General features: G+C 34.9%; 1 protein-coding gene across 3 annotated transcripts; it reads left to right on the forward strand.

Annotated features, from left to right (window-relative positions):
* Window positions 1-64: 64 nt before the first annotated feature.
* On the forward strand, window positions 65-11,248 carry etnppl (ethanolamine-phosphate phospho-lyase). Of its 3 annotated transcripts, none has more exons than XR_012382327.1 (13): window positions 65-204; window positions 533-651; window positions 1,447-1,606; window positions 3,211-3,285; window positions 3,662-3,755; window positions 5,093-5,209; window positions 5,761-5,843; window positions 8,481-8,733; window positions 9,112-9,266; window positions 9,737-9,826; window positions 10,576-10,706; window positions 10,802-10,872; window positions 10,959-11,248. XR_012382327.1 is itself a non-coding variant. In NM_200449.1 (13 exon segments), coding segments are annotated over 13 exon segments (1,479 nt in total). In that variant the 5' UTR covers window positions 83-145; the 3' UTR covers window positions 11,058-11,248.
* The last annotated feature ends 733 nt before the right edge of the window (window positions 11,249-11,981 follow it).

Below are 11,981 nucleotides of genomic sequence, written 5' to 3' on the forward strand. Positions count from 1 at the left end.
TCTCTCTCTCTCTCTCTCTCTCTCTCTCACTCACACACACAGTAGCTTGTACATTAATGGAGTTGACAGTTCTCTTGCGCACATGCACACACACACATCTAGTCTTCCTTCTGCCTCGCACAGCAAACACTTGTGAGCACCAGAAATGGCAACAGAAACTTTGGATAAGCAGAAGACTATAGATCTCCGAAAGAAACATGTTGGGTAAGGATAAGGAAATGTCACTGCAGTCACTCTCAGACTTATATCTGTCAGAGGTAATTAATATAAGGCTCCAATTTGTTTATGCTTATTTTGTTAGTGGACAGGGTAGAAATATTAGCAGATCTAAAAAGAAACTTGATTTTGTGGTTTGTAATGAGACTGATCTGGATCACGTCTGTGTGAAACCATGACTTTTGAATAATTTGTGTCGAAATACAGTATGGTAAATGCTTAACCCTAAAATTATTGCACCAATCAATTAAGTTTACACAATTATTTATTATTTGTTGTTAATAGGATTTCTTTATCTTTTTTTCCCAATGTGAAGTCCATCCTGCAAAGTGTTCTTCGATCATGATCCTATCAAGATTGTGCGAGCAAAGGGCCAGTATATGTACAACGAAAAAGATGAGAAATACCTGGACTGCATAAACAACGTAGCACATGGTTTGTAACTTTACTGGAGATTTTCTAAAAGATATGATATGTGGAAAAACACATGTAAAATGCATACATGACATACAGTAAACACTGTGGTACTTTTGACCTAAGGCTAAGCAGATTTAAAAAATGTCAAGAAATGAAAAGGGCCCAGCCCAACTGAGCAAAAAGTAGACAAGGAGATGCTGTTATTAGTAATTCCATCAAATGTGATTTTATTTTGCATGCTATAAAGGATCATTAAATATGAAAATTACATTAATGTTCACATGTACTTAATTCAGTAAATTTCTTAATAGCCTGCAAAATATGCATGTAATGTATGTGAAAGTTAATTAAGTAAAATTATAAGTAAATGGATACATTTTTTTCATTCTTTTTCTTAGAAATGTAAATGACCAAAAAAAGTTTTCTATTTTGGTAACTTGTATAAATTGTAATAATCTGTAATTCATCCTCATTTATTGTTTTTTTCCATTTATTTCTTTGTCAAATGAATAATAAAGAAATCTCTTTAGCATTTATATAACTACAATTCATTCTTATTAAGATTTAAAATAATCAATTTTAAAATCTATCTATAAAATATGATTTTCTGATTGGGAATTCATTTTATATTTAAATTAGTGTGTCAAACTTTTTACTTTCTTTCCATGGTCACATTTGCCCTTGATTTCAGTTAATTTATTAGCTGTTACTGTTAGGTCATTGTCTCTTCCTGTCGTTGTATATAACCTGTGAGTCTGTTGCAAACATCCCAGATGTTCAACTCTAATGTACTATTTCTGTGTTGTTCTTCAGTGGGTCACTGCCACCCAGATGTGGTCAGTGCGGGAGCAAAGCAAATGGAGCTTCTCAACACCAATTCCCGTTTCCTGCATGACAGTCTGGTTCTTTATGCTCAGCGGCTTCAAGCCACCCTTCCCGAAAAGCTGTCTGTGTGCTATTTTGTCAACTCAGGGTAGGTCTGCGAGCAATTTGTATACCTACACATGCTGTTATGAAAATTGTTATGAGAGGACAAATCTTGACTGCCAGTCATTAAGTCTTAACACTCACACCTGCAACGTGGAATTGTTGAAAGCATTGTATTAAAGGTATATGCAAAACACTAACTACAGGTTAGGACAAAGTAACCATAAGGAAGATATTTCAGCAATGCCAAAAATACTTTCCTAAATTAAAAACATTTCAATGATCCAAAGTCACTTTTCCACTTTAAAGTGCCTCTATCATAGATTATTGAAAACTACATTTTTATGCAGTGTGTAATAGCCTTATTTGAATGAAAACATCCTGCTGTTTATGTCTGAAACTGCTGTGTATAAACTTATTTGCTTTTAAAAAGAAAGAGTTGAATCAGAAAAATATAAATTGTACTGCATCCTTAACTGAATGCAGTGAGCATTGGACTCACAAAAATACTCCCTGCCATAACTGTTTGTTGTTCAACACATTCACACTTTATCTGGGTTTTAGTAAAATATTATTATAAAATAATACATCATATGGGAGTCATTAAGATAATTAGGTAAAAATTAATGCATATTAAAAGACAATGAAAGCCTGCTGTTGGGGGATTCCCAAAACTAAACTACTACTTTTTATTACCCATAATAGCTTCAATTTAAAAAATCTGGCATGAAAAGTTTTGATGAATGTTAAAGATTCCTTTAGCTACATCTAATGCCACTGCAGAAGCTTTATTCATAAGACTACTCCACTGGTGATAAACTTTTTATTACAGAAACATACCAGTAGAATTTACTGAGCTGTGTCTATATTCAAGGAGATGTTTTCTTGGGGGAAAAAATACTTTCAGGGCTTTCTAAAATAACACACTATGGCAATATTGTAATTACTGAGTAATGGCATGATAGCTTAATGATGTATTCATACATTCATGTTAATTTCTATAGCGCTTGGATTGTGTCAAAACATCAAGCTTAACATAGAAGTTCAGGTAAATTGAAACTGTGTCAGTTTAGTTCATTTCAGTTTGGTTTAATTTTCACTCCTGAAAGTCCCAGTACTAAAGAGCAAATCCATTGATGCACAGCTTCACAAGTCCCCAAAACCAAGCAAGCCAGTGGCAAGGAGCAAAACTTCACCAATTGACAAAAGTGAAGGAAAAAACCTGGAGAGAAACCAGGCTCAGTTAGGCACAACCTCTGGCCAAACTTCTTGTGCAGAGCTGCAGTCTAGTCGCTGGAGGTTGAAGAACCCTGGACGTCTATCGTGGAAAAGCTGCAGGTGTGAGTAGGTCACCGGCTAGTGTACAGGCTGGCCCACAGGATCAATGCAGACTTGTCTGTCACTGGGGTCTTCCAGGAATCAGTCTTATGCTCTCCACTCCTCCACATCAACCATAGCACCTGCTCAGGATGCAGCCAGGTCCAGGATTATGAAGACCACCGGATGATGAAAAACAAACTAACATAAGTGCAGATGCCCTTCAAATTATGTCTTTTTGGAATTGTTCCCAGCTCCGGTTGACCTAATGAATGGATGAGTAAGTAGATATGAGGCAATGAAACCCATCAGTTGTTTCATTTTAATATATAGGTCTGAGGCAAATGATCTGGCCCTGAGGCTGGCTTGGCAGTACACTGGGCACAAAGACATCATCACACTGGATAAGTAAGTCAACAGCACAATGTCTGTTACTCTGTGTCTACTTTTTTGATCTAAGCAGTAACTAGGTTCTTAGAAATGTGAAGTTTACAGCTTAAATATTAACCTTGTCTTATGTCTTCTATTTTGTCATATTGTGAAAGAAAATCACAATTTATTGCTTATAAATATAATAAGCATCCGCATCGATATGCAAAGCTAAAGCTGTGCAAAAAATACATTGATTGGACTTTAAGTTCATTTGATTAAAGTTTTTGGCAGATTTATTGTATTTTTTTTCTAGTACAGCCAAAGGTCATTTGAAGATAAGATAACACACAAACATGGTGGAACTTTGTTCCATTGATTCCTCTGAGCTTTTCATTCACTGTTTTTCCTGCAGTGCCTACCATGGTCATGTGTCATCACTCATTGATATCAGTCCATATAAGTTTCATCAGATGGCTGGGGCAGAGCCGAGCCAACATGTGCACGTGGTGAGTGCTGAAACATGAGATGTTTGACATACTAGATTTGACATATGGTTAGCATCGTACTTAAACAGTATTCTTAAAATCAAAACAGTTCAAAGAGGACTAAATTATAATGTTAAAATGATCATATTTAAACAATGTAATTTGTAGTCTCAGTTTAATTGTCAAATGGTGATTTCATAAGCTTGTAATTAGTTTTCTGTATTTTTTTTGATCTATAAAATCTTTTAAATGACAAAACCGCAATTTCAAAATGTTGCAAAAATGTTATATTTATATATTATCAGGATTATTTACATCAAGGTTATAAATTGTCTGAGGTTAACTGACCTCAGACCATATTAAGGAAAAAAAAAATTTGCCTCTTAATTATTTTTTAGCAAATAAATATTTACATAGTATAATCATATGAAAACATAATGACCATTTTTCCCTCAAATAAAACTCACGTGGTGTGCCATTTAGCTACATGTAAGTGCAATTAAAATGTACAAAAGGCACCCTAAAATGGCCCATGACAGACCTAATTGTCAATATGTGTCTTAAGATTTCAAAAATTTTTACCTTTTTATGACATTGCAAGGTAAGTTCTAGTTCTGAAATATAATGATAGTTGTAAATTAAAATGTAAAATATACATATGGTTTGAATCCATAGATTGACACCTTTGAGAGCTGTTGATGTTTGTGTGACTAATATGTGTGTGTAAACTAGCTTGACAGTCATCAGCTCATTGTAGGGAACTCTGACTGTGTGATCAGTCAGTATTGTGTTTCAAGTTACTGATCCTTGTCAGCATACGTAACTACTTGCATGTATTTTTTATTGAAAGTGTCTTTTAACAGTGCTTGACCTTTTTTTAGGTCTCTAATGCTAATAATATGCCCCCTGCTTAAACTGAACTGCAGTACAATTCAGGGGGCCTGTGACTTATATGTTATCCTTGCTATGGTGTTGAAATACCTTTCCACAAATAGTGATAAGACTACCCATTACAGTATTTTGTTTATAGCCTGCATGCTGTGGAAAGGGTTGAGCTCAGGTTCCTCTAACTGTTCTGTGTTTATCGTACTTATTGAATTAGCTACAAATAACCAATTAATTCAAACAGAGAAAATGAGCTGTTAAACCTAAGTTTTATTAATTTTATTACCAAACAGAGGTCTGTGTTTGTGAATTTTTTTTCAATCATTATTTTTGCAGTTCTGCATAAGAATTCTATACATTTTAAATATTTGTTTCTTAAATGACACCAATTTAAAAAGAAAAATGAGGTGTGAGGTGATTTATTTTCTGCACATTTGACTAACTATTTTTATATGTGATTGATAATTATTCAGGCTCTTAGTCCAGACACCTATAGAGGCAAATATCGTGAAGACCACCCAGACCCTGCCACTGCTTATGCTGAAAATGTCAAGGAAGTAATCGAAGAGGCCCATAAAAAGGGACATGAGGTAAGTGAATGCCCATAAAATGTATTTAAATCTGTATTTTTCACTTTTAAACTCTGGTCCATTATTAAGCTTTCTTTTTCAAGTGAGAGGGGTCTGGATGCAAACCTGGTACAGTGCAATCTGGGCTGCATCCTATGCTTTTAAATGAGCTCACCTAACCCCATTTCTAACCCTACCCCTCACAGTGAAGTCACAAGCTTCATTTGAGTGCATTGTGTCTGCCATGGCATCAATAAGGCTGCATCCAGATACTATTGTTCAAAATTGCAAATTACTGTTCACAATGATAAATTATTTCATGATACAATACCCCAGCTGAGAGGGGAGAAAGATATATAAAAAGAAAACTTACTTTAACATACAAGTGGTGCATAAAGAATTGAAGAACAGAACTATGAACATTTGGTTCAAAGTGTTTTACACAAAGAACAAAGTAATTTTTTTTTTTTAAATCACAGTCATCATGGGTAGATTTTAAAAAGGAAAACTGCACCAGTGGAACCTTGCGCATATTAGTAACTAGGGGAAATATGTGGTCTTTTCTTATGCAGATTGCTGCTTTTATTGCTGAATCACTACAAAGTTGTGGAGGACAGGTCATTCCTCCAATGGGTTACTTCCAAAAAGTGGCACAGTAAGAACAAACATTTTTTATTTATTTATTTATTTATTTATTTATTTATTTATTTATTTATTTAGTATTACTATTTCTTTGGTCTTCTGTTTCGCTCAATAATTTCCATTAATTTTCCTGTTTTGCGACACGTTGTTTAAATAGCAAATCCATTTGTGCCGCTTTGTGGACTCTTTGCGGGTGTTCCAGTATAAAATAGAGGCATGTTAAGGTAAATTGTTGGCGCGTTGCTATTTTAGAAACTAAAATAGACTGCGTGATGGAATCCAGCCAGAGCGCGTTAGTTGTGTGCCTTAAACTTGTACACATTGCTTAATACGCACAGTATGTACAGCAATACACAAATATCTGTACATTGCAATAAAAAATAAAGCATTAAATTATTACAAAAATTATTAATTACTACATAAATATAAAAACCACTGCCTTCATGCCTTCTTCATCTCAAAGATTTTCTTCTTCTTCTCTGTTATTTATTATTTGCATATTTATATTTGCTTTAATAAAAACAATTTAGATTTGTCCACCTGTCAAGTTTTGGACCATATAGGCCATAAGAACAGGACGTGTGTTTAGATATAAATTCAATAATATTATTCATTTATTAGTTTGCTGGAAATTAGAACTGAATTTAGAAATAGAGGTAATTTTTAGGTAGAATTTAGATAATTTTTAGATTTGTTTAGGTAGAGGTAAACAAATCTTTGCGCTTTACAAACTAAATTAAATATGTAGGCTAATGGATGTCTTCAGTGGAATGCGTCTTCAATGATGTCTTCACCGTTTCCTTATCCACTAAAGTAAAGGAGTCAAGTAAAGAGGACAAATGGTTGAGGTTGGTTCTTTATCCTCGCGCTGCGGATGGTCTGTTTAACTGTTTCCTCGCTAGTGAAGCAATCAGTTTTTTCCAGTTTTAGGGCCTTATCATACACCCGGCGCAATGTGGCGCAAGGCGTGACGCAGTAGTCTTTTGGTAGTTTAAGCTTGGCGCAAGAGTCATTTTGAGGCGTTGCGCTACGCTGTTTAAATAGCAAATGCATTAGCGCTCATTTTTGCGCCCATAGGCGTTCTGGTCTAAAAAGGAAGGCGTTCTGAGGCGGACCGCTGGCGCGTTGCTATTTTGAGAAACTATAATAGATTTTTCAATAGACCAAAACTAACCCGGTCTAAACTCCGGCGCAGAGTTGCGCCTCGCTTACGCACTGCTTAATACGCACAAGAGAGCAATAGGCAAATATCTTTACATTTGAAAAAATTTTAATATTAAGGATATATATAGGATATAATAAGAATAGATATAGGATATAAATATAAAGGATTAAAATATTACAAAACATATTATTTTCTAGCCTACATAAATATGAAAAATCACTGCTTTTATATCTTCTTCATCTCGGGAAGCTTTTTCAGTTCATCCATAACAATTTGCTTTTGTATAATGTTATTATTATTAGCAGTATTATTTATTATATCCATATGTATATTTGTTTTATTAAAAACAAGCTTAGATTTGCCCACCTGTCAGGTTTTAGACCATATGGGGCACAGCATGTGTTTTAGGATATAACTCAGGTTTTTGAGCACATTTTGCTATTATTATTAATTTATTCGTTTGCTGGAAATTAGAACTGAATTTAGAAATAGTTTTAAAACGAATATTTGCGCTTAACAAACAAAAGTATTTATTTATAGACTAATTGATGTCTGTGCGTAAAGGTTTCCCTATCCAAGAGCGAAAGTGAAAGTGATCCATTATCTCTCATTCTCACGCAGTAGATGCTCTGTTTAACAGTTTTCTGTTAAAAAGCTGTTAACTGTTAACTGTTTGCTTGTGAAATGCTCATTTTTTCCACTTAGACTTACTTTGCGTCCTGTAAATAGCGAATGCGCTCTTGGCTCGACGCAGCTGACTCTTAAAGGGAATGGGAGATGAGACTCTAATTGGTTTATTCTTAAAACACACATATAACTCATTAAGAAAATAAACTCAACCCTTTTAGACCATGCGCCGAAGCGCAAGACAGATTTCCCGTCCTTAAATTAGCAAAAACGTGTCCTGACACGCCCTGAAAGCATTTGCGCCCTGCGTTTTGCGCTTTGCGCATGGACCATCAAAATAGAGCCCTTAAAGTTTGCCATGTACATAGCCAATGCAACTGACTCTTAAAGGGAATGGAAGATGAGTCACTGATTGGTTTAATGCATGTTATGCTCAAAACACACCCATAACTCATTAAGAGAATAAGCACAGGCCTCGTAGACCATGCACCACGATGCAAATCGAATTTTTCTATCCTTAAAATAACAAACAATGATTGAAACATGCTCTCAATGCTTTTGAGCCATTTGCTTTACACTTTGCACCTAGATTGTTAAAATAGAGCCCGAAGACTGAAAATGACACAGGCTTCTCTCAAAAGCTAATAAGACAATATACAGAAGGCATTGTTGTTGGAAAAAATGCTCATGCCATAACTTCTTATTTAAGTATTATATACTTCTTATATAAGTATTTGAATTGTGTTTAATGTTTACATTCATGTGTGCTGATAATATGTTGTTTCTAAATCAAAAGACATATTATAATTAGTTAAGAATGTACCATGAATGTACCATATCTCTGACACTGTACCACAGGCATGTGAGAAACGCTGGAGGCATTTTCATTGCTGATGAGGTCCAGGTGGGCTTTGGAAGGGTGGGGACTCACTTCTGGGGCTTTCAGCTACAGGGAGAAGATTTTGTACCAGATATTGTTACAATGGGCAAACCTATTGGAAATGGCCATCCAATGTCATGCGTGATCACCAGCAGAGAGATTGCTGAAAGCTTCATGTCTTCTGGAATGGAGTACTTCAACACAGTGAGGACAGCATGTTGTTAATGGCAGGCAGGCACAAACTAATATGAAAAATATTCTTATTGTAAATAATGTTCCTATTGTACTTTATCATCAGCTGGCTATATAATCTAAACACACACACACACACACACACACACACACACACATATATATATATATAGTAATACACTATTAAACTATTAAATTATTAGTATTATTTTAAAAAAGCTTGTTAAATACACTATTACTTTTTTTTTTTTTTTGCAGCTTAGTCACAGTAATAATAATGTATAATGTGATAAAAGCAGTATTTAATTGCAACAAGAAAAAAATATATACCAGCATTAGCTATAGACCCCATAGAATAATGATTTATTAAACAAAAGCAAAAAGTAAAAGAAGAACATCTGTCTTTGTGCTATCTAGTTTGGCGGTAACCCTGTATCATGTGCTATTGGGTTGGCGGTGCTTAATGTAATTGAGAAGGAAGATCTCCAAGGCAATGCCCTGCATGTCGGAGGTTACCTGACTCAGCTTTTGGAAGACCTGAAGAAAAGACACCCCTTGGTCGGTGATGTGAGGTTGGTTAACTCTCTCCTGTGATTAGTGATGTGCCACAGTTAAAACCTGGCTATGTTTGCATAAAGTTTGACCTGGCCTTGTTATGTTAGTTTGAAGTAAATAATTTCCCTAGGGTTGTTTGTGACATGTACGCTTGGAATAGTGCTGTAAAAAAGTATGTCTGATCTCAAGAAAAAAAACGTAAGTATTTTACGTTTTGCCAGTTTAGTGGCTAATTCGTACAAATTCTTACGAGTTCAGTCGTACGAAATGGTACGATTTTAAAAAGGAGGCGTGGCACCTGACTCCACCCCTAACCCCAACCGTCATTGGGGGATAAGCAAATCGTACTAAATTGTACGAATTAGATCGTACGAATTCATACGAATTAGCCACTAAATGAAAAAGTTACGAATTGCCGTGAGATTGTGTTGGAAATACATAAAGCAAGGTGGTTTAAAGCTGCAGATCAAACATTTTATTCTAAAAGGGGACGTGGCCTATTTGTTGGGTTGGAGCTGGTCAGAAATCAGAGTAAAAGGACCCCTGCTACAGCTGAAGCTCAGGAGGTTATTTACAGGTAAGAATAAGTTTGTAAAGAGTAATTCATATTGCACTGCCAGACATAAACAGAGGAAATAAAAGACACTTTGTTGGGTTTTGTCAAATTTTGTATTAGGTTAGTGTGATTTCACTAAGCTGGAAATATTCCTGGAATAAGTTGATCCTGGAATGCAATTCATGTTCTATATATTTTGATCCTGGAGCAACAATCCAGTCAGCCAATTAGATATGAGGGATAAGTTTATAGTTTAGGTTAAAAGTAGGCTTACAGTGGAAGTTATGTGTTTCTACATATTTGTTATCCAACTATTAATTATTTTGCAAAAACAAAACAAAACAAAAAAAAAAATGCAGTGAGGGTTAGGTATAGGGGGTTAGATATGGTTTATAAATTATCGAACAGAACTGATATTCCAGGATCAACATACTGTAGGTGTTAACGATCGCGTCCTACTTTCACCCACCATAGGTATCTGTTGGTGTTTGTCATGTCGTGATTTGGTAAATGAACATGCCTTCATCAGTTGATTGTCTGCATCTGTTGGCATTTCTTGGTGTGCTGTGAGCTGGCCTACCATAAAATATATAGTATATTGTAAATAATCTGTTGTTTGTGTTGTTTAAATAACAATATATGATAATTTATCCAAATAATCCAATTATATATCACATAATTATATAAATGGAGAGAAGGTGGTCAAATTAGACATACTGTTTAAAAAACCTGTAAAATATTGCGAAGTATTAATACAATTATTTATAAAGGCTAAAAGAACAGCGGATTCTGCTCAGTGCTGATGGTCCACACCGCAACGTTCTGAAGTTCAAGCCTCCCATGTGCTTCTCCAGAGAGGATGCTGAATTCGCAGTGGAGAAGATTGATCAAATTCTGACAGGTAGATTAAAACTGTCCTTCTGGCAAATAAGTCTGCAACTTCCAGCACTCCTCAGAGTAATTTCTATTTGTTTTTTTACTTTTTTTTTATCTTAGACTTGGAAAAGGCGATGGTTCTCCAAAGGCCTGAAGCAGCAATCTTGGAGACTGGACACATTAAGAGAAAGGTAAACGTTTGGGTTTTATTATTATCTACTTATCTAACACAAACAGAAAATTAAACAACTCAGCACTTTTATCTTTTGGTCCCAAGGACGCCAGTGATGAAAATGGCCTTGTACATCCTTCAAATGGCAACAGCCACAAGCACACCAGTACAATACCTCTGAGCAAAAAAACTAAAAGAAATTAAGAATCTGATGAAACAGCAAGATACACGGCTTGTAATTATGTCTGTGACAAGTTTCCACGTTTTAATGGATTTACAAGTACAAATTCACTGTATAAAGATAACTTTGCCATATATTTTAATGGTGCTAGTAAGACTGCTATCAGTGTTATGATTTATAATGAGCTGTGGAATAATAAAAACTGAGAATGGTATTAGCTTTTACGTGTGATTTATAAAGCACTATCAAAACCGGAGCTTGTTATTTAAGGAAGAAGCTACAGATAAAGCTTTTAATACACTCATGGTAAATTAGGCACTGCAAGTGCACTTTCAACATTGCTTGTTTTGCAACAGTCAGTTAAACTTTACACAAATCTGAGCAGATGCATACTCCGCCGATTCTGCTGATGTATGCTACAGTGAAACAGCTGGAGAATCACTCCTCTCTAACAGTAATGGAGTGGAAAACACCTTCTAGCTAAAAGGGAACATGAAAACAAAGTGATGTAGAATGAAAAATATACACTAGAAAAATTATTTTACAGTGGAAAACAGTGTTTCACAGTATATGTATGTCTCAATTCAAAAGTTTTGCACTTACAGAATGTGATAGTTATACTTATAGGCCATCCCAGAAATTAACATTGCCTTGGTTCCCACAACAAAAACACAATATGATCTTTTTGCTGTATTTAAATTTTTGCAGTAAATGACCTTTGTGTACTATTTTTACTCATTTTATTAATTAGGCAAGCCAAAACAAGTTTATATATATTTCAAATTTCATAGAAACGCCTTTAAGAGAACAAAAACAAAAATAAACAGAAATAATTAAAAACTGATTAAAATGTGTTAAAACTGGTTTTAAAGCAACGAAAAAGAAAAGAAAGACATAATAGATCTGTCGGACATAGCACAGTGCTCATTCAGTAGACACAGCTTTAC

The sequence above is a fragment of the Danio rerio genome, chromosome 7 (assembly GCF_049306965.1).
Source record: "Danio rerio strain Tuebingen ecotype United States chromosome 7, GRCz12tu, whole genome shotgun sequence".
In the NCBI taxonomy this organism is placed as follows: domain Eukaryota; kingdom Metazoa; phylum Chordata; class Actinopteri; order Cypriniformes; family Danionidae; genus Danio; species Danio rerio.

Excerpts from the sequence above, each read along its gene's own strand:
- etnppl (XM_073906305.1), top strand. The coding sequence starts at position 3,176 with ATGAAACCCATCAGTTGTTTCATTTTAATATATAGGTCTGAGGCAAAT. Across the intron at positions 5,844-8,480 it reads TACTTCCAAAAAGTGGCACA|GCATGTGAGAAACGCTGGAG; the intron begins GTAAGAACAAAC and ends ACTGTACCACAG. Across the intron at positions 9,827-10,575 it reads GCTCAGGAGGTTATTTACAG|GCTAAAAGAACAGCGGATTC; the intron begins GTAAGAATAAGT and ends TTATTTATAAAG.